At 43.4% G+C, this 26,256-nt stretch overlaps 1 protein-coding gene across 2 annotated transcripts in view; it reads left to right on the plus strand.

Moving 5' to 3' along the window:
- The window catches only part of FGD5 (FYVE, RhoGEF and PH domain containing 5), a 100,872-nt gene that overhangs the window by 56,206 nt on the left and 18,410 nt on the right, over positions 1-26,256 (plus strand). The window contains exons 7-13 of one of the 2 annotated variants that reach the window (XM_026857830.1): positions 4,877-5,028; positions 7,012-7,168; positions 9,891-9,975; positions 12,867-12,917; positions 14,446-14,504; positions 20,996-21,067; positions 22,581-22,649. In XM_026857830.1, the coding sequence (XP_026713631.1) occupies positions 4,877-5,028; positions 7,012-7,168; positions 9,891-9,975; positions 12,867-12,917; positions 14,446-14,504; positions 20,996-21,067; positions 22,581-22,649 (645 nt within the window). Of the gene's footprint in view, positions 1-4,876; positions 5,029-7,011; positions 7,169-9,887; positions 9,976-12,866; positions 12,918-14,445; positions 14,505-20,995; positions 21,068-22,580; positions 22,650-26,256 lie in introns of both variants that reach the window. The other variant, XM_026857829.1, reaches the window with a different exon arrangement.

Consider the following 26,256-nt stretch of genomic DNA (forward strand, 5'->3'; position numbering starts at 1 on the left):
GCTCAAAATGGAATGAAAAGTTTTGTTTCAGAAATGTATTTTTATAGCACAGTTGCTAACCTTCTACGTCACTCACCTAGCCAGCCTGAGTTATGCTTCCACATGCACACACCAACACTGGAGCAGGTGTAGGCATAAGACAGGAGTGAGATCTGTAGGCTCACCCACCCCCAGATGAGACTGAGCTCTGTGGCCATCATGCCAGAGCCTGGAGCTGAACGACGTCGGTTCATGCTTCAGTTCTAACAAAGTTCTGACCCAGCAGGGAATTATATGGACTCAGTGCTTGGTACCTTCCATGCCTAGATATGGGGCTTGGGTGACAGACAGACTTGGAGACCCTCAGGTGCCATGACTGATCAGCGTTAATGAGACTGCAAAAGCACTTGCATTTGATTAATGGCTTCCCAGGCACTCAGCATTTTCAATAGTGACATCATTTATTTACTTTAAATGGATGTTTATAGTGATTACTGCTATGCTGCAGGTTTCTTATTAATTATGAGAAAGTTGGCTATCCAGGCAACTGGAATTAAATAATTTGTCTGAGAATTCATTATAGTCAAAGGAGCTGGCAATTAATGATTAATTAAAACCACTGAGATGCTGTGGGAAAGGAGTGTTAATCTTGTTGCTCAGTTATGCTGGAAAGTGGACAGATTCAGAGCTGTTCCATGTTAATTTGGAAAAGATTACATTTCTGTAACATAATAGGATACCTAAGCACGTCAGAGGTGAACTTATTACAGCTATGCACTTCCCCAGACACAGTGAGCTGAAAGAACCCTTTCCTTTTCCGCAGTCTGGATTAACTACAATGACTGAGGACTTTGAAAGGTTGCAGAGTCCTTTGAGTTAGGAAAAGCATCCAGAAGACAGGCTGACTGGCTTGGTTGGCTGGAAAGCCTCTGGAGTGTATTAGATAGGCTCACTCACACACCAGAAAAAATGGGAGCTGGAATAGCACAACATTGGGATTATTTGTAGTACTGGGGCAGGACACATTGTGGAAATCAGACCCAGACAATTAGGAAGCACAATTACATTATTTCGGACATTTTAATGATCTTGTTTTATCCAGGATATAGTTAGTCAAAAAGAAAACTGTCATCCTGATTTTTTTTTTAACCTAGTTCTAATGGTTTTTCAGAAAACAAATGCTTTCACAGTCATAGAATCATTCAGGTTGGAAAAGCCCCTTGGGATCATCGAGTCCAACCCTCAGTCCGACTCTACACAGTTCTCCCCTACCCCACATCCCCCACAGCTCATCCCAGCGGCCCTGAAACCCCCCCAGGGATGGGGACTCCCCCCTCCCTGGGCAGCCTGTTCCACTCTCTGACCACTCTTTGGTGAAACATTTTCTCCTCCTGCCCAGCCTGACCCTCCCCTGTGGCAGTTTCCAGCCGTTCCCTCTTGTCCTGTCCCTGATCCCCTGGGAGCAGAGCCCAGCCTCAGCCTCTCTGCAATGTCCTGTCAGGAGCTGCAGAGAGGGATGAGGGCTCCCCTCAGCCTCCTCCTCCTCACACTGAACACCCCCAGCTCCTTCCCTGGCTCCTCACAGGATTTATTCTCCAGGCCCTTCACCCACTTCGTTGCCCTCCTCTGTCCTTGCTCCAGCCCCTCGAGATCTCTTTCTGTCATAGTTGCTAAAAAAACAAAGTGTATGTGTAACTTCCCTTTTGGCTAGTATCTATTAGATATTCCAGTCATTCCAGTTCAGAGTGAGCCAGTGTGTACATGGCAGTTGACAGCGTCACAACAGAAAAGCCAGGAATGAGTCTGAGGAGACTAAAATCTTTCACACCCCTCCTTAACTAGTCCATGTATTTACAGAACTTAACTAGACAGAAGACAGTTGTGAAAAATGCCATGGTAAATCCCAGTATGGCCAGGGAAGTTCATAAGATTGTCCCTAAAAGTTCAGGGAGCAGAATTTGACTTTTTGACAATAGATTTCACGATCACTAGATCCTGACAGAGGAAGGTACTCAACCTATCCCATCCTGGTTCAGGGCCGGATAGAAACAACTTGGCATCTTTCAATGAGCTGTGTGACCTTAGAAGTTTCTTTTTATCAAGCCCCTGCTTCCTTTCACAGCACATTTGGCCACATCATATACAGTGGGGTAGAAGGCCAGGAAAAGTCTCTGTGAGTGGAAAAAAAAATCTATCTGCCATTTCTAATAACTCATCCAGCAGAATCACCTTCTCAGTGATTGTTAAAGCAGCTGCGCTTTTTTTCTGATTAATTGGCTTCTATGGGCAGACAATGTTTTTAATATATCTTTGAAAAAACATTTAATAACAACTCACTGTTTGCAGAGTAGCATGTGAAAAAATACATTCACAGCATGGGTCTGGCCAGACTGGTCAGACACTAAAGCTTTCCCTCACACTAGATCTTGGGCTGAAGCAGAGCTCAGCTTGAACCTGCTGGCAGAACAAGTCCTGCTGTGATGGCCTTAGTCTGACAGGATCCAGCCAGGGCTTTAACACCAGCTCTGCCGTAACTAAACGCTTGGGCTTTGTATGCAGTTATGAGCTACCTGACCCCTCTCAAGATCACCAAGAGCCCCATTTGGGACTTGTCTTTTTTTCTCAGGATGCAGTGTTAGTGTATCCATAACATGTGGTAGACTTTGTCTTAAATCAAAGTCGGTTGTTTTCCTAGTAATGCTATATTCCACAAACTCCTGTGATCTGGAGTACTGACCAAACCACACTAGATCATACCACACCAGTACAGCCCTCCTGGCTTCAAACTCAGTGAATCTAAGTATACACAGCTACAAAGCCTCTGTTCAGAAATTGTTAATGCTGAAGTTAAAAACAATAACTGATTTGAGGTACTTACTGGAAAAAAAAAAACAGCATGTGTAGGCTAGCAAGCAATAAGGGAGAATGCTGCAATCTCCTAGCTTTACCTTCACACATAAAAGAGAAAGAAATGTCAGGTAAGGACAGATAGTATTTTTATGAGGAAGGAAGCTTTTCAATCTCCTAGCCTGCAGCTGCTGCACCAGAACCAGTCATCAGGAGCTTTCAAACCTCACAGTTAATGTGGCCTCTCTACTAAGCTGTTGCTTTATTTACTCTAGTTTTCACTCACACCCCTTTTTTCCTCATCTTGTGCAATAAAACCTCCATGCACTTTGTGGCTTATTGGGATGTAGAAGACCAGAAAAGGCACTCACAAAATTAAGTTTCTAAGCAACTGTATATGAATGCCCAGTTTCTGCTCCCATCACAAACTGTGATGCACTTAGGTTTCTAATTTTTCACTTTGTTTATAGAAGAACTGAGATCCAGATACTTTGCCCATGAAGACCTGACTAGCAGAAATGGGAAATTCAACAGTAAGAGCCCAACCTGACCCTGATGGAGGAACACACAGTCACCTCCTTACAGGGAACATAGCGGAGAATTAAACCTGTAACAGTTCTGCAGAACCATCCTCAGGCGAACCCTGAATACTACACTAATGCTTTACTATTACTTGTACTTTGTAGCAATACTGAGAGCAGGTGCTGAAATCACACCCTTTTCATTTCATCAAATGAAGACTGCTGCTTTTAAACAGCAGATACGGCTATAAAGATACAGGGTCTAGTCACAGTGCCCTGGATCCCATCTTAGGCAGCCAGAATCCCTGAGTTAGGAACCTGCCTCATCAAGTGTCAGTCACACCCCAGCCCAGCACCAGCTTTCCTGCCCTGCTGCGCTGTGCGCTGCCTTGCACCCCACTGCCAGTTTGCCTTCAGACCTCCACCAAGCCCAGGCAGCTTTAAATGCCTGAGCTTCTCTAGCACTGCCTGTGAGGAGGGGATGTGCCTGGCAGCAGCAGGCAGGGGAAGGAGCAGTGGCTGGTAGGATCCTGGAAGGGGCAAGGGCACCACAGGGGCCAGTCTCTCCAGTGTATCCAGGTGCCAGCAAAGGCTCCTTTACAAATCTGAAGCAGAGAAGATGGATTCTGTTGAATCAAGCTTTGACCTGGAAACATTTCAGCATCCAGAACTCTGGATGAAGGAGACTTCAAGCAATATTCTGCACAGAAAGCATCTGCTGGCTGCTGTTGGGATGATTTTCTAATACCTGGGGGTCTAATACAAACTATCACTGCAGTTTCAGATGGAGGCCTTATTCCTCACTTCCAAGTCAAAGCTGGGGAAACATTTTGCTATCCACTCTTAAAACAGGTGACCTATTATGTACCAGAGCTGGCTTCATTTTAATATAGAAGAAATTACTCCTGTGCCACATAATTTATAAATCACTTCAGGATCAAAACCATTTCTAATATGAGGAAAAAAGGTCTTAGTTAGGTTTCATAGGGAAAATGATTTGTTTCATAGCTTAAATTTATAGCTTCTTCCCCTCTTTAAGTTCAGATTTGGAGACGAGTGTTGCAAATTTTAGCACAAGACATGTAGACACTGATGTTTTTCATGTCAAGCTGTTGGATCCAATGAAGTGACAGGAGAATCTCATAATTTTTAAAAATTATGTTTCTGGTTAAGAAACACTATAAAACCGAGACCAACTACATACAGAAAAGCAGGGAAAAAAGGCAAGGTAAATAAAAAGATACCAAACTCATTGTATGCATGCGTAAGGGTCTGATGGCTTGGTCAGTTGAAATGTTCAATTTTGGGTTGACAGCACTGTGGAATTCAGTTGAAAATGTGTATGGACTAATGGATGAAAGAAAACATATACTATGATCTCCTTTGCTATACTCAGCATACTCTATCACTGTTGATGGCATATCTTCTACTTCCTAGAAAGCATAGTTTAAGAATCAAGAAATTGTAATGATAATTTCAAAATAGAGACTGTAAGTCTGTTTGCCTTATTTCTGTGTTGTTGTTCACAGGATTTCTATGAAGGTGTCTTGAAAGTGCTTGGAGAAGAAGACGAAAATGAACAGGAAGAAGTTAAACTCAAGCAGGGGTTAAGCGAACTCCCTGAAATTTATGAATTACACCAAGATATCCTGGGAGAACTGGAAGAAAGAGTCCTTAAATGGTAAGTATAATGGCACGGTTTGAAGGCCTTAACATAACCTGGACAGCAGGTGGGTGAACTCATGAGCATTCCCTTGACCCCACTAGCAGGGAGGCTGGGATTCCAGCAGAGATTAAAGGAGTAGAACCTGAACGACTTTAGCAGACTTTACATACTGGCTGGAAGGAAGTCAGTGTAGAGGCTGTCAGGCTAAGAAACCAAATGCTGAAACATCTGCACAGTGCACAGCCCATACCTCCAAAACGGCTCCATCAGGCAGCGTGAGTACAGCCTGCTTCATGTGCATTGTCCTCTGATGCCAGTTCGGAGTCCTCACCAAGCAGCTTCACGCTTGTGGCCTGAAGGTCACAGGCTTATGCCATGGGAGGCAGGAACAGCAGGCATCAGGACTGGTCCTAAAGAAGATCATCTACTTACAGAAATTTACACAGCCAACTGCACAACTCTGAGCCATGGGACAACCCCTCGCTCCCAGCACCGAGGCAGGGCTCTGCACAGACCAGGCTTCCAAGCCAAACAGACACTGTCAGCCTGCCGAGGGACTCCACCTAAGCCAAACATCCTCACAGGGCAAAGACTTTCCATGAGAGAGTAAGACCATGCCTAGGACAGACAAAGCTCCAAAATTCATTCAGTTCAGGAGACCTCTGACTTAAGCCAAGCTGACAGCCCTTTGTCTACAGAACGGCTGGAATAAGAATACCTAAGAGAAATGACCTCTGCAGATCCAAGCTGACTAAACCTGCAGCAGCCAGTGCAGTCCCTGGCCTAGACTGAACTACTCTGGCTCTGACAACTTATGATAGAGCGTGCAGACCCAGAGCTCCACCCTGCTGCTCTCCAGGAGGCAGTGGGGCAGTGGTCAATAACAGTGGCTGATCCTTTCCCAGCACTGCCACTGAGCAGTTGAAGTCAATGAGATTAGAACTTTTCAGCAACAATCCTAAATGCAGGGCACAGTTCTCCTTGTCAGCCCTGCACTTTCAAGTCGAAGCACAAAAGGAAAGAAAAGGCTAAAGGGAACTGTGTATTAGTTTGTGTCCACCAAGGGACTGCCACAAATGGCAGAAAGACTTTAAAAATTCATCAATAATTTATCATTTATACACTCATAACACAAACAGAAGTGGTGTTTCCAGCTGGGATCTAAAATGACTTCTTGTGTCCTAACAAAGTCACAACCCTACTCTAGTAGCTTGCTGCCTGCTCCCTAAGACAAAAGGGACACAACTGGACATGCGCCGAGGTTCCGTCCAGAACTACCCTATGGCACTGGGGAAGGAAGAGGGGCTGCACTGCAAAGGCTGCCAACAAAACAGAATGACACACGGCATAGGGCTGTGCTCGGACACGTTCCCAGGTCACCACCACCCTTGAACCTTCCAGTGAGTCCTTCCCTATGCCCGTGCTCCCCCAGACACGCTGTTTGCTCTGACCTCCCCAGGAACTCATGTTCCTCTCTTAACTGTGATTACTCTTTTGTAATCTCAGCTTGTGTCCTGTTCTCTCCTTGTACATACTTCGTAAATATTTCAATACTGTGCACCTGGGTGCAGAGACAGATGATGGTGGGGCAGTGCTGAGAAGGGCACAACAAAGGAGAGCTGAGCAGATGATGCTACAGCTGAAGATGGTGTATTATCCCCTACAACCAGCACTCAAAAGCACCGCAGCAGCTGGAAGGTCTGTATAGAGAAGCAGAAGCTGCGTCCAGAAAGGAGACATTGTACCCCCTACAGACAGACAGTGCTGCCACTGCAAAGGCACAGCAGAAGGACCAGCCCCTCACGGTGCCATTGTAGCAGCCTGTTTTGCTGTCCAGTGTCACTGAAGCACTCCTCCTTCCTGCCTTTTGACCCAGCTTTAGCTATACAATGTCCTTAGCCACTGTGGGTCTAATACAACGAGAAAGAAGTATGGCTCTTCTTCATTAGTATTTAATTAATTATTTATTTGTTGCTTCTTTTCTTTCTGTGGCCTTAGGGAGGAACACCAGAGAGTTGCTGATGTTCTTCTCTCCAGAAAATCAAGGCTGAATCATCACACGGCATACATTATGCAGTTTGATAGGAACTTGGCTTTGCTAGATGAAACCTGCCTTAAATGTTCTCAGCTGGCTACCATAATTCAGGAGTTTGAGGTAAGGCTCCCATGGTTTTTTACCTGCAGTAATGCATGGTTGTGCCACAGGTCTTGCTCAAAGATACTTTTTTTGGCAACTCCACTGGTGTTCACACAGGGTAGAATAGGAGGATAGCTCTATTCACACATCCTGGTGCTAAAACTGATGCGAGATGTTCACCTGAGCATGATGTGTTTCTGTTTGTGTCTGTTGCCCACACAGCCCTGTGTGTTCATTCAGAATGTATGTTTATGAATCTTCAGGCCTGTGAGTGTATTTTGCTGAAATATATGCACATAGTGGAGTAGTTTCTCAGTCACATAATAACTTACCAAGCTCTCTGAGAATGTGTTAATTGTTATTATTACCATCTCTTCATATCTGCTCTTCTTTCACTCCACTTTCCATCCTTTCTTTTGTACTGGGTCTGGCCAGGATGAAGTTAGGGCCAGCCTGTATAGGTGCTTAGCTGCTGGCAGCAACCAACCCACATCATCTTTACAGTTGCATTTCTCTGCGTTTTTAAATGCCTGTGAACTGCTTCCTCTGTTTACAGAGGATGTTGTGACAGGCAACACTGGACTGCACAGGAAGACACAAACTCCACTGGCCAGACGCATAAAGGGTTCTTTTCACCTCCCTCAATGGTCTGTAACCTCTAGGCCTGTAACCTCTGGCCCTGTAGCAAGAAACATGTAGTTTCCAGTTGTGTTAACTCAGTCATCCATTCTGAATAACACCATCAGGATACATGTGACAGAAATTCTATAATTCCTGATTACATGACAATGTGGCCACTTCACATCATTTCAAAAGCATAAACCCATATATGGATGGGGAACTGTGATGCTTTATTGTAGGTCTGGAACCCCTGTTTCTTATTATCTTTATCTGGTAAGAGAAATAACAATACTTGGGTGGCAAGAGGGGCTGTAATGAGCGACTGGACCGTAAAGGTTACTTAGAATGCCAGCTCTGTGGGGTATGGATTGTGTTTTTCTCTGCAGCTCATGTGAAATACTAAGGATAACAATGAATTTCAAAAGACATTTGGAAGTCAGCATTTACAAACAGATACCTTGCAGTCACCACAATTATTTCCTGTTAGCAGCCAAGGGAAGTTCTTGTGGCTCACACTGCTCTGAACATGAACTTGGCAAAATGCAGGCTTTCTACTGAGAGCCTGTATTCCCAGCAACCCTCTCAGCCACCTATGCACTTCTGTCTTATCAACCCTGAAAATTAGTTCTTATTTCTAAGAAAGCAGATGAGGCTTTTCCTAGGATGAGATTAGCAGGATTTTGCCCTAGTGAGCTCTCTAACTTCTTGCCCTCTTGGATGCATGCATACACACACAAATAGGGGGAGGTGTCTCTCAGTCCTTTCCTATTGCATTTTTTAAATCATGACCACTATTAGCTTTCCAGGGTAACACAGAATTTAGGGCCTCATCTTGCTTCTGGCACCGCTGACTTTGAGTATGAGGGATTGGGAATGCTCAGCACAACCCTGAATGCACTTTTGGTGAGAGCAGTCAGCCAGTTAGATTAATACAGTAACATGAAACATCTACTGCCTTGAAAAATGCTGTCTCTTGCCAGCCTTCCTTTAAACAGTCGGATTCATCTTCTCCTTTTGTCCCTTCACAAGTGACAAACACTTCAGAAATGTTGGTCAGTGAACACTGAGACCCCATGAAACTTGACTGGGTCTATGAAAGGCAGATCCTGCTTGACTAACCTGATCTCCTTTTATGACAAAGCAGTTCACTTAGTGGATGAGGGAAAGGCTGTGGATGCCATTTACCCGGACTGCAGCAAAACCTTTGACACCGTTTCCTGCAGCATTCTTCTGGAGAAACTGGCTGCTCATGGCTTGGACGGGTGCACTCTTAGCTGGGTAACAAACTGGCTGATGGCTGGGCCCAAAGAGTGGTGGTGAACAGAGTTAAATCCAGTTGGTGGCGGGTCACAGTGGTGTTCCCCAGGGCTCAGCGCTGGGGCCAGTTCTGTTTAATATCTGCCAGGACAGGGGATCGAGTGTGCCCTCAGTGAGCCTGCAGACGACTCCTACCGTTGGGCAAGTAGGGAGGCTCTGCAGAGGGACTGGACAGGCTGGATCCACAGCCGGAGGCCAACTCTATGAGGTTCAAGGCCTGGCGTGCTGACTGGGCCTGATATGTGCTGACACGCAATGAGTTGAACCTAAAGGGTAAAGCTGAAGAGAAAAATGCTATTTGTTTTCCATGTGTGTGTTAAATCAGGTCACAACCTTGCTTTATTTTCTTGTAAACACCCTTGGACAGTCAGTTCCAATTCAACCACTGGGAGATGCTCTGCTGTATTTTGCTCAATTCCATGTCTTGAAATAAGATACTAAAAGGTTGCAGGCAGAACGATGACAAGCTTTATTGAGATCTGATACCTCTCTCTTCAAACGCCACCCTAAAATCTTTATCCAACCTTTAACTTCTAAGCGGTATTCAATTTCCTGCCTTTTCCCTCTTGAGCCCAAACCATTTGTGAATGATGCCACGGGAAATTAACTGTTCACAGTACTTCTTTACAGCCACAAAGACAATACCGCCTGCCTAGCAAGCTGGGTAAACTGGGAATGGTTCAAGGGAATCTGTGCATTCACCTGGTAGCAAACTTTCATAGTACAACAGGTAGAGATGACAGTTTGCTGCTGAGCTCACATGTCCCTGATCTTTGTGTTTCCCTTCCCCTGAGGACAGCAGAACTCCTGTGGCAGCCCTCAGAGCGTGAAACACCAGCTTTTGAGAGTGGTCCAGCGTGTCTTCCAGTACCGTGTGCTGCTCACAGGTCAGTAAAATCATTCTCAAAGATACTCACTGGAAACCCTTCCATGATGTTCTGTGCCTCCACAGCATCAGATGTTGATGCCAAGACAGCTAAAACAGGGCTGAAGCAGTGAGGGATTTCCTGGGAACTTCAATATGCTTAGTACAAGATTTGGGAAATGCCAGAGAGCCTGGGAAGGAGCAGGCACTTCTTCAGCAAAACCATGCTGAAAGTTCACAAAAAAAGCATAAGTCAGGTGCTTTCAGCCATCCTTCTTGGCTTTTTCCTTCTGTGAATTAGGAGAGGCAGAATTATGCCAAGGGATATTATCAGACAGGAGGGCACAGCAGCACCCAGCAGGGGGACGGCAGTGGTGAGCACCATCCACAAAGCACTGAACCCAGTACTGTGCCCTAAGCACATCACACCTAAGGCTAGTGATAAGTTTGAGTCAAAATCCCAGTCCAATTTCTCTGCATTGTAGGAGGCAGAAATCCAAATTTACATTAACAGAACATTTACAGATTTTATATTTACAGTAGCACCTTCCCTTTACATTCAGGATCCTATATATCATCCCCACCCAGATACTCTCAGAGGGGGATTGTGTTCCCTCTGGTACCCCATTCTCTGCAAGCCACAGCAAATCTAGCAAGCATGAGCCTGTGAAGGGAGCAAGCTTTCTGAAGCAGGATGTGGCCCCTAGAAAGAATTGTGAAGTTTAGGTTTGGAACTAATGATCTGGAGGGGGAAGGAAATGGTGAAATGTAACAATGAATCTCAGTGTTGTCAAGTAATTTAGTCAGATCTGCGAACAAAAGAGCAAGGGTTCATAGACCTAGAGATGGAGAAGTGCTTTGGGAGTACGTATACGTGTGGGTGGAGAGGGATGCAAGATGAGTTATGCATGGGATGGTAAAAAGGAAGCCATAAACCCTGCCCATACTCAACAACCAGCAATGGGCACAGCATACTACAAGGGCCTCCTATAAATGCAGCAGAACAAAGTGACCATATGAAATTTTTAATCACGGCACAGATTATCAGCAGTTTCAACCTGCTCCAGACACTTTGATGAAGGATGCAACTAATTATTCACAGCTGGCTTTGCTTTTTTAGTAGGAGCAAAACAAATGAGCACCGGATGTCAATAGTAAGATTTTTTTTCTGTCTGACTTGCTTCCCTCTCTGGGTGTGTCTACATTAAAGGCAACTTTCCAGACTTGGGGGTTGCAGTACTTAGTAATCTCACATGATCCTCCCAGTGTTTTTAGTGCACGTACACAAATACTACATCTAAAAGAAAGAACTTTGCATGTCCCTGTCAGAAATACCCCCACTGTGCTCCATTTTCTCTGCCCATTTCTATGGTCCGCAAGGTAAATTCAAGCATGGTATTTTGTGAGAGCAGAAGGGTTTCAGTGTGGCTCCGCCAACTGGATCCCACCTATACTCAAAGCAACTTGAGCTCCTCCTTTTCCCAGATACTCGCACTAACTGGGAAAATGAAAGCTTTTGTGTTTAGTGAGATAAGGTCTGGTGGATGAAGATACTCCAGTAAATCGGTTTACTGCTTCAGTTCTTCACCACAAGAAACCAAGCCCATCTTTATCTGCTAGGACAGAGTGGGTCTGCAACACTGTAGTCCTTCAAATTCTCTAGACAGCATTAAAAAAAAAAAAAAAAGCAGGTGTACTTGTGTGTTCATAACTGGCTGTTTCTACCAGATAAGGAGGGATATTTCATGAAGATACTGGTTGCCAATTACTGCACTACAGCCAAAAGGAGTTGCCAACTCAGTAAGGACAGAGCTTGCAGCTGTGAAAAGCAACGCTAAATATTGCCTGAGAGGACCCCACAACCCCTTCCTGCCTGAGTACAGACAAAGGCTTTCCTGAACACACATAAAAGCCAGTAGATTTCGGGATGCCAGGGAGGGCACAGCACTAGAAGAGAAACATGTATGGGTAGGATGTTAACGGCACAGATATCCATGCACAGCACATTCTCAGCACAGAGGCCTCATTCCTGGATGCAGCATTTAGGAGTCTGGATTCATCAGAAAGGTAAAAATGAAGTATTTCAGGATTAGGCCTTTAAAAAGGTGGCACTCATGTACTACAGTCAATAAAAGCATAAAGACCCAGACAAAGAACAGAGAGATGATCCGAGGCAAGTAGTCCAAGTAAAACTGACAGGCCAAAGGTTTATATATAATGCAAATATAATTCCTGTAAATGAAAGTCCTATTGCGTGTACTTCACAGAATCTCTCTTCAGAACAGGACTGAATTCAGGAGCAGTCATTGAACTCTGCATGTACAGAACCAGTCTCCTACCTATGTCCATAAAATGCATATAATTAATTTACTATATAGAAAATCAGTCGTTGCAGCAAACGCCATTCACTCAGATGGGAAACTAGAATTCGTTAGAAGAACCATTATTTGTAAAGTGGTGCTACTAAACAATTCTCTTGCCTGAAAAATAAGGAAATACTTTTATCACTCTGTTTATTCATTTATATCTGCCAAGTTACATGATGAGTCCAAATCTGTAACAATGATACATGCATTTGATTCTCAAAGTAAAATGAAGTCAAAGATGAGTTTTGCTTTGGAAAGAGGCTATATACACTTAATTATTCGGGAATAAAGTGATACGGGACATTATTGTGGCTGCCCCCTCCCTGGCAGGGTTCAAGGCCAGGCTGGACAGGGCTTTTGGCAACCTGGGCTGGTAGAAGGTGGCCCTGCCCGGGTCAGGGGGTGGCACTGGATGGGCTTTGAGGTCCCTTCCCACCCAAACCATCCTGGGATTCTATGATTAGGACTTTATGGTTTAGCTAACAACAGTACAAATGTGGATCTATATTGTGATTACTGGATGTCTGTGTTTGATTACTTTCTACAGATTACTTGAATAATCTTTGCCCTGATTCTACTGAGTATGAAGCCACACAAGGTAAAATGAAATGGGTAGAATAAAAATTCTGCTTTGCTATCTGCTTCTAAAGAGGTACAGAATCTGTACTGGTAGTATATGGGAGAGGATTACTTTCAAGATTTTGTGTTACTAGGTTAGATGTAAGATCTGTAAGAACCAGTTACTAATTTAGACAAATTATTTAGAGCAAAAACCCTATCTTTTTTTCATTGAAATATGGGGGCTTCCTACAGTTTTGACATGATGAAATTAGAGGAGAACAAATTATCGATACAAGCGTGGTGCAGATATTGCAGTCCTGCCCCAGTCATCGGGGAAATCCTGGTCCTCTTTGGCTCTGTCCACATTTGGCCTGGTCATTGTAAAGTCAGCTGGGATGGGTCCACCTGCTTGTTCGTGTACATGACCCTATGGTATGCCTGCTGCGCTCTGGAGAAACCCAGGAGGTTTGAATCATGTGTCTGTATTCTGCATTCCCCAAGCCTAAACTTAGAAGCCACTGCATAAAAAACAGTACTGCACAATCAAGAACAAATCCAGACGCATCCTTTCCAACACATCAGATGGATAAAGCAGAAGTCTCTTACTGCCAGTGAAGTCAAAGCAAGGTTTAGCTGTGGCCTCAGTGGAAGTAGCTGCCAGGCTGGAGTAAACAAGGACAACATTAATGAAACCAGTTCACCACTCGGTTACACTGAGCGTAAATCCAAACTAACTCATAGCAATACGGTCTGCAACTGACTGAAGGCCAGTCTGTTCTGATCAAGAGTAGAGTCTTGTCTAAGATTTAGGACCTTACACTGACAGTGGGACTACAGATATACCGGTAATTTAAACAAGGCCAGGGCAGATGCTGCAGCCCTGCAGCCCCAACTGTATCTTGATCGTGGTTAGCACACGCCTGTCACATTTGTGGCCAGGGATGGCTAGCATCCCCCCAGGTTACACCCCGAAACAGAAAGGATGCCCTGTTCCCCAGGGAAAGAGATCTGAGATAAGGACCTGGCCCATATTATGCCGCTGCTCCTGGGGCCCACAAACATGCCCCAGCCCACGTTATTTGCCAGTGAAGAATCTAGGTGTTAATTCATGTCACCACCTCATACACACTCTGTCAGAAAGGAATGACCTGTCCTCTGTCTTGGCAGCATGAGGAAATGGATCCCCTTGGATTGCCATGCTTTTGGATGGCCAAAGGTGGGTTACATTTATCTCTCCCTACTACAAGCTCCAGTTACCAAAAATCTGCAACTAGAAACATCACAAAAAGATTTTGTGCCATGCTAGGGACCTGGTGAGCTTTCGTAGTTGGCACAAGTATGAGGCAGAGTTTCACAAGAGAATGATGAAGGGAAGGGGATCTGACAGCACTGTGCCATGTCTTAAATCTTCTGGGCAGCTGCATTCGAAAGGTGCCAAAGAACTTAAAGGAGCTGCTGCTGGGGAGGATAGTTTTTTTTAAAGATGCCCTTGCAAACAGAAGGGATTTGGTTATTTTCCTACTCCTTAATGTGATTTACAGTGTTTGTTTTGCTTCATTCCTCAGCTGCCTTATTCATTGTTTCTGAGATCACGGACCGAGCCAATGACAGCATGCTCCAAGCGGTGAGTTCTACCATGACATGTGCTCTCCCGATCAATAGTGTCTTTTTGACACATCTGCTGAAGTGAATACATATCTCTGCTAAATTCTGAAGCTTCCTTCAGGGTGAGACTCAAGGGTTTATACAGATCTGGTTTGCAGTAGTGCAGATACAGAGCAGGTCTATGCCCTTTAGTGCAGCTCTGCAAGATGTAAGTCACTGCAGCAAGCAGCACAAAGTTTTTTGCGCCTCTTGGGGTTGCTGAAATGGTATGTGAAGCAATGAAGTGGGAGATGGAAATTTTCATGGTTCTATTTCTAGCCTGGGATGTTTTTAGTTATGGAATGTTCAAGACATCACAAATGTACTGTCAAAGATACATTGTGAGCTAATTTACATATTTTTTCCACAATTCTGGAATCTCATTTTACTTCAGAAGAATAGGTCATAGTTTATAGTCTTGCAAATGATCACACAATCAAATAGACTGGCCAAGACTTTCATAGGTTAGAGCTCATTCAGATTTAGGTACCTAAATAAGTTATATACTTTTCCAAAGTCATGAACAGTTCCTGTAAGGTCAGTGTGATTTATTAATGTTGCTTACATGACATTAGAGTCCTAATTTACTGGCAAAGATAGCCTGCATATAGCTGGTCTTACAATCATTTGTTTCCAAGGATCTAGGACTGATTCTTGTCTAAGACAATGGAGTTTTCTGTTGACATCAGTAAGCATCAGTGGCGGAAGGCACAGGAGGCAGCAGAGAGTCTCTCAGACACAGGAACCAGGAGGTTCCGGAGGAAATCATCTTGGTGGACCTCTGGGTAATAACTAAAGGCAGTGACTTTCTTTTTGTCATATTAGCCACCCACACCTGCAGCTAAATTCTCTCCCAAGGTCCATGTTTGCTTTAGCTGCACAAACCTAGCATTGAGTTCAAGTAGTTAGAAAGAAGTACCTACAGTCTTTGCAGTCTAATGAAATGTTGCTCAGTAAAACTGTAGTTTGAGTCATTCTGTAGAGGGGCCAGATTATGTTTCTTTTTATGATGAAAGTCTAGACTTGTTAGACCTAGAAAACAGTCATAATGGAGCCCAGAATTTTAAGAAATGCCATTTTTAAGCACTCCTTTTCAGGGCATTTAGATTACCAAGGAGTGCAGTTGATAAGGAAGATGCTGACTATGACATGGTTTCTGTTCAACAGCATACATGTTAGAGAACAAAGTGCCCCATGCCAGGCATCCTGCATTTCATCCAGTAGTGAGTGGTTATACTGAAGTGGTTCTTTCTCAAAAGGTGTCTCACCTTAAGTATTTTATCACTGCATCAGGGCACAGGGATTTCAACAGACCGGGAATGTATCTTTTGGGGGAAGCTTTCATATTTTACTTCTCATTTGAACATTGCTGAATTTAAAACACCCTGTATTGGGATTTTGCTGTGCCTTTTCTAAATTAAAGAACTCTTAGGCATTGCAAACATCCTTCCCTATGGTTAACTATAAAGAGTATTCAATTCACTTCTTTATTATTTCATTTACTGAGCAGAGAGAGGGTTGTTAATAATCATGCAGCCATCAAAACACAAAATTAAACAAAGAGAAAAAAAAACACCTGGGCATCAATGCAGCCAAAGGGAAGAAAGGAAATATTAACCTTCTTAGTAAGAACTTGTTTTCAGGTAGGATTTTAAGGTTGAAAGGATGAATGCAGAGGAATTGTTAAGGAAAGACACATGGCTAGAGGCCACCACAGCTACGCACCCGCACTGCTGGCTCAGCGTATTCCCTTTAAGGCCTTTGCCCTCTGGCTGCAGGGGAATGGAGGCACGGGTTGAGGCTATGAACTCACACTATGTGACATCATAAAAACACAGTAGGTCGACTAGATGAAGGATGTTTCTTGCAACAGCTTGGGAGGTAAGAATGAAAGAGTCTCAAAACCCAATGTGCCCTTCATCTGTTAAAACTGAAACTTTCTTGCTTTGTTCAGAGAAGTGGAAGCATCTGCTTGCAGCAGATGAACCCAAGAGCCAAGAACGTCAACTTTTGCTCACATCTGGAAATCTTTGCTGCTCGGGTTTAAAACCCATGTCTCTGATATGTGTGCCAAGATCATAAAACGGAGCCCATGTGTTCATGGGCTGTTTCAGAGCACCAAGTTCAGTGATGATCTCCTCATGGCCAGTGACAGGCAAAACCAAAGCTGTCTAATATCTGTATCAGAAAAGGGATAAGTTGTAGTTAAAACTACTTACTATTTCCTGACTAGAGAAACCTGTCTTCCCAGATCTGCTCCCCTCCCCATCTGATAGCTAGAGACTCTGAACCTGCTTCTCCTGAAGCCAGTGGCAAAATTATCACAGATCAACATGAAGTCCAACTGGCAGGTTTCTGGTTTTGTGCAGAGAGGATCTCAAGCTATGACAACAGATCAAGATTTTGAACATTCTGAAGTTCAAGGTTTTTAAGGTCAAAACTCAAAATTCCGATCTGCATTTTCACTCAATAACTTTTAAAAGTTTGCACCTGTTGATTTGGTTTAAGTCCATTTCTGCTTTTCAGTTGCAAGCTCCTCCACCCCAACCCCACCCCGGCACATCTGCCTCAGAACACATTCCCCCTTCATACAACAGCATCAGCCCACGTGCTGGCTGATGTGGCTCCATTACAACCCAAAACCTTCAAACCTTCATCTTAAAGACAACGCTTTTTTACTCCTCCTGATTGTTAAGGAAAAGTTTCAAATGTCAATCCTGTAAACAAAGCAGCATACTCTGCTTCAGCAAGCAGACAGCCTGAACACCTTTGCTGAGTGTGAACTATCAGCTATGCTGATCTCTTTGGTTGTTTATTCTCAGTTTTAGGTAAAGATAATTTGCATATCAGCACAAATTATTTTTTCATCAGCCATTACAGTATATAGGATGGGGACAAGAGTTGGGAGGAAAGTCTTCGTAGGTGAAATGGTAGTTTATTTTAGCCAAATGTTATGGTGAAGGAGGAGAAGAAAAGGAGTGAGAAAGAAGCATAACAGAAAAGCAAAATGCATGGAAATAATTCATTCATACATATTAATTCTGAGTGATGTTCAGCATTGACAGCAATCACCAGTAGTTAATTACTACATAAACACTATTCTGTTACCAAGACAAACGAACAGATGTAGATGGCAGGGAGGATGTGGTCTAAGAAGCCTAGACTTTTATCATTAAAAAAAAAAAGTAATCTGGCCCCTCTACAGAATGACTCTGAAACTACAAACTTACTGAGTAAAGTTCCCACAGGTTTGATTCTGATTTTCTTTCTCCTCAGGCAACAAGTTTATAAACATATTTTTCCATTATTAAAGTATTCTTTGTACAAAAATAATAAATATTTCATCATAAAACTGAGATCTCAGGAGAAGATTCCACAGTAATCTCAAAGTTTTAGGGTTACCTGTATTAGAGGCTGAGAGCTCAGCTCCTAACAGATCAAGGTCACACACCTTTTTCTGGCACCTCTGCTTCCGTAGATTTCACTCAGATTTATGAGAGATTTGTATGAATACTTTTCTGGAGCTAGAAGTGTAAGTGGCCAAATTCAAATTTGCTCTGTTGCATTACCATGCAATGATTTTTAGCTCCACTAAGTCATGCTTTAATTTGAAGAACATCAATATATCATCTAAGTTTTACAGATGTCCCAGACTGTATAATAATTGCTGTTAATAATGTCTGTTTTGGAACAATTTCATCACAAATTCCACAGATTTTTACACTTCATTTTTTATCACATCGGAGCACATCTGCTCTTTTTCAAAGAGATGAAACAAAATTTCTTTCCTTCCCATCTGTGTGAATGCTGTGGGTTTTGTGAAGACACAGGTTCATGAGAATCAAAGCTCAATATTCTGCTAAATCAGAGGTTGTCCTCCTGAATGAATATCTCATCCACAAAAGCCACAACTGACAGTTCTTTTCTTTCTCTCCGATTTTAAAAAATGCATAGAATTTAAGAAGCTACTCTAATTACAGAACAATCTGAATAATGCCACTCAAGATAGAGCGTTAATAACTCATCAGGTACCTGGTTGAAGTTCTAAGCAATAATTTAGACTTGGCATATACCTGGAAGGAGGAAGATTTCTGCTGCCACTTATTAACTCATCAATCTACACTCCAAAAATCTGACAGGAACATTGAATTGTGATCTACATTTTCTGCAGAATATCAACGACTTATTATCTTTTTTGTTTCATGATAATAACACTCTAGCAGTTTTTCCCTGGGAACTATTAACCCAGGATTTTCAGACACATTCTGATATTAATTAACTCCACAGCATTTTCATCAAGTAGGAAAATATTATTTGCAATTTACAGCTGTGCAAACAGAGGCATAAGGCAGCACTGCAGAGCACTAAGTCTATCTGTAACTTTAGGAGACATTCGTTACTTGAACTAAGCAGGGTTTGTGTTGCTCTCTGAACTTCTACAATCTGTTCGAGGCCATGAGACCCTAAGAGCTATAAATCATTGTCGCTATTAACAGCTGGTGAATTCCTTGAGGAGGCGGTTCCTCCTGCACAGACATAATGATAATATGATGGAAGCTGCAGTTCACTGCTAAAATGGCCAGAGAAGGATTTCAGCCACCCACATCTGCAGTACTAGTTGGGTGGAGCTTTGTTTTCATTTTTAAATCTTGCTTGTGAAGGATATTTGAAAGGAAAATTATGATAGTTTTGAGAAAGAAAACGATATAAATAGGGAGTTTTAGGGGAATGTAGGGAAACTGCCCACATTCCCAGATAAATCACTGTCCTTCACATGTGATGGCTGTTTGACTTCCTACAGGAAATGAGTTTGATACATCTCTGTCCCCTTCCTGGTGAACATGTGTCTGTACCGCACGTGTCAGCATTACACCAGGCGGCCCTGCCAGCAGCCCCAGGACAAGCTGAGGTGTGTCCGAGCTGCCCCAACTCCTTCTCTCACTCTTGTAGAGGCCCCAGTGAGTAGCACTAGCACTGGCCATGAGTGTGCTCACAGGAGGGCACTGCCTTTTCTGCAGATGAAGAACTGTTTCCATTGTGAAATCTGTCAATTAGACAAGTTCTGCGAGGGCTAAAATGCCCCTTTGATGGGAAGGTCCTTTGCAAATGTCAGCTGTCCCATGAGCCCTGGTATTTCCTGTGCTATTAGTTTATACATTCTGTTTCGATCTTGCTGGCCTATAGTATTTTAGAAGTGACCTAAAAAATTCCGGTTATACTTCCTGCATTGCAAGAGAGATACTTGATGGCTGGAATTCTTGAAAACGTGTCAACTGCCAGTTATAGTGCATGGTCACAACGCAGCCCTATGCTGGTCAAGGCTTATAGGTGTTTCCATATGCTTGATATGAGGTTACTGATTAAGAACTAAACTTAGTATCATCCTAAACATGGGTAGTATTTCACCAGGGCAGTAACATATGGAGGTATTTCAGGCTTATCTCAAAAAGCAAGCTGCGATAGATACATTAATCGTGTTAGCTGAAATCCAGGGTAAATTAGCCTTGACAGACCATCATGTTGACATGGATATGCTCCTCCTGGTATCTGTGATAGCTTTCTTAATTAGCTGATTCTGTAGACAGCACCGATTTGTATCAGGCAGATACACTGTACCATCTAATCGAGCCTAACTAAGCCCAGGGGTATCTTAATGCCAGTCAGTGGAGCGCAGGAAAACAGACCATTATCTGTCATAGCAGAAAACTGTAGTCAAAGTCTGCCAGGTCATGAAGCTATATCAAATATGGTCATCAGTCTGTGGTATATCTGGGTGTATAACTTAGCTAGATTAATTTTACCATCTCCACAGATAAATAAATTCATGCCACATGCCAGTGGCCACTGACTGTGCTTTAAGGCCGGGTAGACAGTTAATAGTATCAGAGTTTGATCATGAACTTCCCAATTTTTGCAAAGCATCAAAAGAGATGCAGCTTCGCTGCCTGCTTACTAGTTAACCTTCTAAATCCCCTATTGCAAATCCGTTAATCTGCTATCACTGAATATAAACCTCCAGATAATCCTAGCAACAGTCTTACAGTATCAAAGCATGCTTTGGATTATCCGTGTCACGCCACTAATGCACAGGCCTTTGGAGCAGACACTGTACTTTGTCTCTGCTTCCAGTTTATTAGTTCCCAGAGCAAGGAAGTCAGCAAAGAGGCCAATGTATAAATACCCTACAGAGTTAGCCAGCCCTTTTGAAGATGAACTGAGGTATCAGCAGTAAAAGGACTGTAGAAGGCCACAGCACATGTGAATGCAGGTGGTGAGGTTTTATAAAACTTGTAAGGCTGGAAGAAGACTTTCTGGCCATAAAACCCCTGGGCTCAGTCCTCTCTGAAACCTAATTCTGTAACACACCACTTGCAGAGAAATAAAACAGTGAGGAGGGGTGAGGGAAGGTTTGCCTGCTTGTCTACACAACAGTCACCACGCAGTCTCCTAAACGCTGTTTCTCTCCCCCAGGAAAACTTGCAGAAGCTGGTTCACATTGAGCACAGTGTGAGAGGGCAGAGCGGCCTCCTCCAGCCAGGAAGGGTGAGTGCTGCAGGCAGACCTGTGCTGATAAGGGCATTGTTTCCGGCCAGCTATCTCTCTGATTGTGTGGATGGCAAGATTTCAGATGTCTACAGGTGTTGTTTACCGAGCTACTGCGATAAGAGCTGGAGCACTGGTTTGTGTAAAAAGTCATCACCCTGGCAGTGCACAAAGAGATGTGCCCAGAGTCTGGGGCTGGGAAAGGCATGCATTGGCCCTGCTTTTACACAGAGCAGCCATTTGACTTTTCACTCCAGCTGTCCTCAGCCACCCCATGCGTAGTGTGTTTTGATGGAGCTGCTATTTTCCTCCCTATATGCTCCTTTTGAAAGGTTGCAACACTAGCACGAATTGCTTGCAGCCTTGAAATCAGGCTCAGAGTTTTATTTGGCAAGGTAAGAGCGTTAATCAGGGGAGATCAGTTGTTTTCAAATTTTTATCCTCACCATTCTCCAGTGGTGCTTTTAATGCAAAACATCATTTTTAAGAAATACATGAACAGAAATCTGAGAGAGTGTATAGCTCTTCTTGCCATTCACATCAAATGCAAATTTATTCTCCTGGCTTTCAAACCTATCCTGTTTCCTCAGCTCCAACCTGCCTCTACACTTCAAAATATTTCCTTCTTGAGTCCTGCAACTCTAAATTTCCCTTAAGTCCACCAATATCTTTATCAAAACTCATGAATCAATTTTCACAGCATGCATTCTCACAGCATAAGAATCCTCAGCAGCCAAATACTGCAGTCAACCTCTGCTTTTTCCTCTAACATCAGTATTCTTCCTTGCCCTTGCCAGGTAATGTTTTAACAAATTCTGCAAAGCCCAGCATACAGAATTTGCAGGATTGGTCTCCTTGATTATAACTTAATCTATAGTGGAAAACTACCCCGAATTCTGTTCTCCATCTGAAAAGAAGAGGTGACTGTTAATCCACTGATGTAGTTCAGTTATCCTAGACCTTTTCAAATGTTATTGCAATCAAGTTCCAATACACTGGTTTAGCTGCTTACATCCATACTCCTACCTACACACAGTGAACAATATGGACCAACAAAGTATTGTGCCTGCAAACACCTACAGACCATGTATGCAAGCACAGTTATGTGGATGTAGTGTGCTGAAAGCCAAGGTTTCAGATTTTCTTTTTTGGTGTATTTTAGAGGATTTTTAAAGACAAGAGTTCTTTTCCAAAGCCCATTACATGTTACCTTTGCCACCTGTGGCAGTCACCTCCGAGCACAGTCCATAGTGCAGAAGCAGCGGGCTGAGGAGAAACGGGTTTCCAACCCATTCAGTACTGATCCAAATGCAAGCCATGAGAGCAGCAGGGATAACTCGGGCAAAGCCTAAGACAGATCATAAGGAGGAAGGTTAGAAGCAAGTGTTGAGGTGTCTCTTCCACTGCTGATGAAAGCAGTTAAGAGTGGCTCTTTCCCCAGGAGGAATATTCTCTTCTCTAAGTAAGATTCAGAGTAAGTCTCAGGATTACAATCTGCTGTTTTCTCCTTCAGGTCTTTGTTAAAGAGGGAACGCTGATGAAAGTCTCTGGCAAAAACAGGCACCCTCGGCATTTGTTCTTGGTAAGATTTCTTTTATATTTTTACTCTCGTATCTTCTCCTGCACTCACACAGCCCTGGATCCTGGCAGATGCAGGCTGCAAGTCATTTAACCATGTGGTGTGGTGAGCCAGTCTCTGTTGCTAACAGGGCTGCAGCCCTTTCCACACACATCCCACTGGCCCTGCATACATCAAAGTATTTGCAAATCAAAACAGATTAAAAGCCACTGTTTTGGAGACATGCTATTAACACGCTTCGTGGTTTATGAAGAAATTCACTCACCAGTCAGAATCCAATGGAACTGTTCAGCAGGAATTCTTTATCAGCAGAGCTGGGGCCGCCCTGGGGATTCTCCACCACAAGGGCTCCCACGAACCAGCAAGGGACATCCGTTTACACACACACAAGTCACACGTATTCATTAGATTTCCTGGAAGGGGGGGTCTTATGATCATGAGTCCCCGGAATTCATTTACACAGTCCGAGCACGTGTAGTAAAAATAGAGTGAGGGGCCTCGGTGGTGGAGAACAGAAGTACATGGTCTTCTTCACGGTGTCCGCTCCCAGTGCTGTGAGCTGAAGTCCAGGTGTCGTCTTCCTAAATCGGCGAGATCATCCTTCCTAGATGTGTCCTTTTGTTCAAGTTCCCCTTATCTCAGTTTGCCCAAGTGCCCACTGCAGGCTGCCATCAGTGAGTTATATAGGGAGCGCTTTACTTTTGTCTACAGACAGAGAGGCCTAGGAAAAGAGTTGAGGAGTCCTTGGGAAACAAACACGAGCAAAACTTTCCTGCAACACAGTTTAGACTTAATCAGAAATTCACTGGTTTGAGCCCTTTCAACACAACACTGAGCAGTTAGAGTATCTGAGACTCCAGGCTTTCGAGCTCTGTTCTCAGCTTTTCAGGTGGCTTATTGTGTAACCACAGCCATTTTTAAGCATTTATCAGCATGAAGGGGAAAACAGTACTTGCCTGTGTCTTAGGAGTTTGTTACCTGTTAATGGTAACATTCCCAGAAAGGAGCCATAAAGAATTGAGCATTACAGCTGCTATTAACATTAAAGTCCTGTTTGCAGAATTTATTTTAAAATAAATGGCTCATATGCCAGGAATATGTATTTGCTGTGGCTTCTCTTAATGCTGGCAGCTAATCACCCTGGGACCATTGTGAGGAAGAGAGATGGCTTACTACAGAAGTCAGACATTTGCCATTAATTCTTCTTATTTCTCCCTCTTGTTAGTACTTCATATTTGTGCGTGAGCGGATGCATAAGCTCCTTTGCCTCCTCGATCACGTACTGCAGTCCTAATCAAAGATCAGATGGGATAGGTCACAGTACTGGCACACTCTTCTGATGGCTTCATTGTCTTCTGTGAAAATTCAGCCTTTCTTGTTTTGAAAGTGATGGATTTCACCTAAATCTTTAAATATGAGATTGCTGCAGTGCTGTTTTACTGAGTTGGCACCAATGGACTGTAACGACAGCAGTGAATGTCAAAATCATTACTTTGTTGCAGCCAAGGGAAAATGGCCCTGCCAAAATCTCCAGGAGCTGGCCTTAAGAAGTGGTATTCTCAGCAGTAGTAACTCTGAAGCCTACTGATGACCACTTAATAACAGATGATACTTGCTTCCTTACTGATCTCTCTTCTAAAACACTCACTTTTGCTAGGATTACAAATACATTTTGGAGTTGTGGCTAAAGCTGGGACCAAATTCCAATAAGTTGTTACCATTTTGTCTTCCAGCGTGTTTGCAACTGCCATCATAATCCACTGCTATTGCAAACACTGAAGTGTCACAAACATAGCTGTTATGAGTGGTATAGCAAATCTAAAAGAAAGATCAGAAATCAGGTTGGTAATTAACGCTGAGAGAAAAGTTAATTCAAATTTGGGATAAACTGAGATAAATTTCAAGTAGTCCAAAGTGGTTGTATCAGCTTGAAGGTCACAAGAGGCTGAAAGCATTACTGAAACAAAGAAAACTCAGAAAGGAGTTTCTTGCACTTTCTAGTTTAGGAACTATTTTTGGTTCCTGGGGAGAGTTCAGCTGCACAGACCTGGATCTTAACTGCAAAGTGTCTCTTGGCAGCTGGATACTTTACAGTAGCCAATGTCCTGTTGTTAATAGATGCTCGCAGTATTCAGAAACGGCGTTTTTCCTTCCTTTCTGTCAAAAAGGCAAACTGTGACCAAATGTACTGTCATTAAAAGTATGTGGTGGAGCTAGACTAAATCATAGTGGTCATTTTCAAGAACCAAGAGACACATGAAACTGTCTTCTTTCCTTCTCTAACACACTAAAGTTGCAACCACTTCAAGCTCCTGTATTACGTCTCCTGTTGCGGTGGGATGGGGGTGATCGGATCTTGGAAACAATTTGAAACTCATTGGCAAATATCTGCCTTTGGGTTCAGTGATTTTTTTACCCAGTCTCCTCTACACCGAAAGCTCCACAGGTTGCAGAGCAATGCCATGTATGGTGGAACTGCAGGAAGGCCAGTCACTGTGGGATATGGTAATTCCTGCATTAACACCCGAGTGGTGTTGCTTGTCACTGCTAACGCCCTGGATCCTCTGTTGTGCCACCACCACTCATGCATCACTTAATGGACTATTTAGGCTGTGGATACAGTTAAGACAACTCCTGTATAGCTATGGCAACATATTTCACCTTGGCATACAGCATCTCTACTGCATCAATTTTAAGGCCCTGCCAACACTTTTCTGTAAAAGCCAAAGCCTGCATGAACATACCCTTCCCTCTGCCAGCGCATCTAGCCCAGTCCATGTGGCTGTCTTGATTCTGATGCCTAGGGACACTGTGTGGGAAAAAAGAAAAAGCCACACCCCAAATCCACAAGACCCCAAGACTAGAATAATCTCCTAAACACTGTCTCTTAAAATCGACATTTATTTAAAGCCTTTATCTTCTGAGGACCATATTATAATCCTTTAAAGCCACTAGCAAAACTCAGGATAAGATTTTGTCCTAATTTATTAATCAAAAAAACCCTTTCGGAACTGGCTTCTTGATGCTTCACATGCCAGCTGCCACTCAAAAAGATCACCAGAAGTTAACGTGTAAGTGTAGCTTGATTTAGCTTTGGATGAAATAAGTGTATTTACCTTAGCTACTCAAAACAGATTTTTACAAGCACAGCATTTTCTGAAGTTTTTAATAGTGAACTTACTCTGGCTGAAGCCAAGTCAAGCCCAAGACCTGAAGAGAATTTCAGTGGAAGAATTTCACTGAATGATAACCCTGATAATTTAACCCCTATACATCCCAGCAGATGAGCCCACCAAACTAAAGATGTAGTTAGAATATGCTATAAAAATTGGGTGCATGCCAGGCTCCTCCTTGTCCCGGGTGTGCTTTGGTGGTGTGCGTGCTTGTGCTCTGAATGCACCCCTGTAAGGAGCGGTGTATGTCTGTGCATAGCCCATCCAGACAGGAGTGTCCAGGACACACATTTAGGGGCTTCTGATGTGCCTGTGTTTCTGCAGATGTATGTTGTATCACAAAGTTACTTGTGCAGGCTGGTGGTATTGTTGAATCTGGTGTTTCCTGGCAGGATGTTTGGTGAGAGTTGCTGTGTGCCTGTTTCCTGAGTCCAGTC

The sequence above is a fragment of the Athene cunicularia genome, assembly GCF_003259725.1.
Source record: "Athene cunicularia isolate RWA chromosome 12 unlocalized genomic scaffold, athCun1 chr12_part1, whole genome shotgun sequence".
NCBI classification, from domain to species: domain Eukaryota; kingdom Metazoa; phylum Chordata; class Aves; order Strigiformes; family Strigidae; genus Athene; species Athene cunicularia.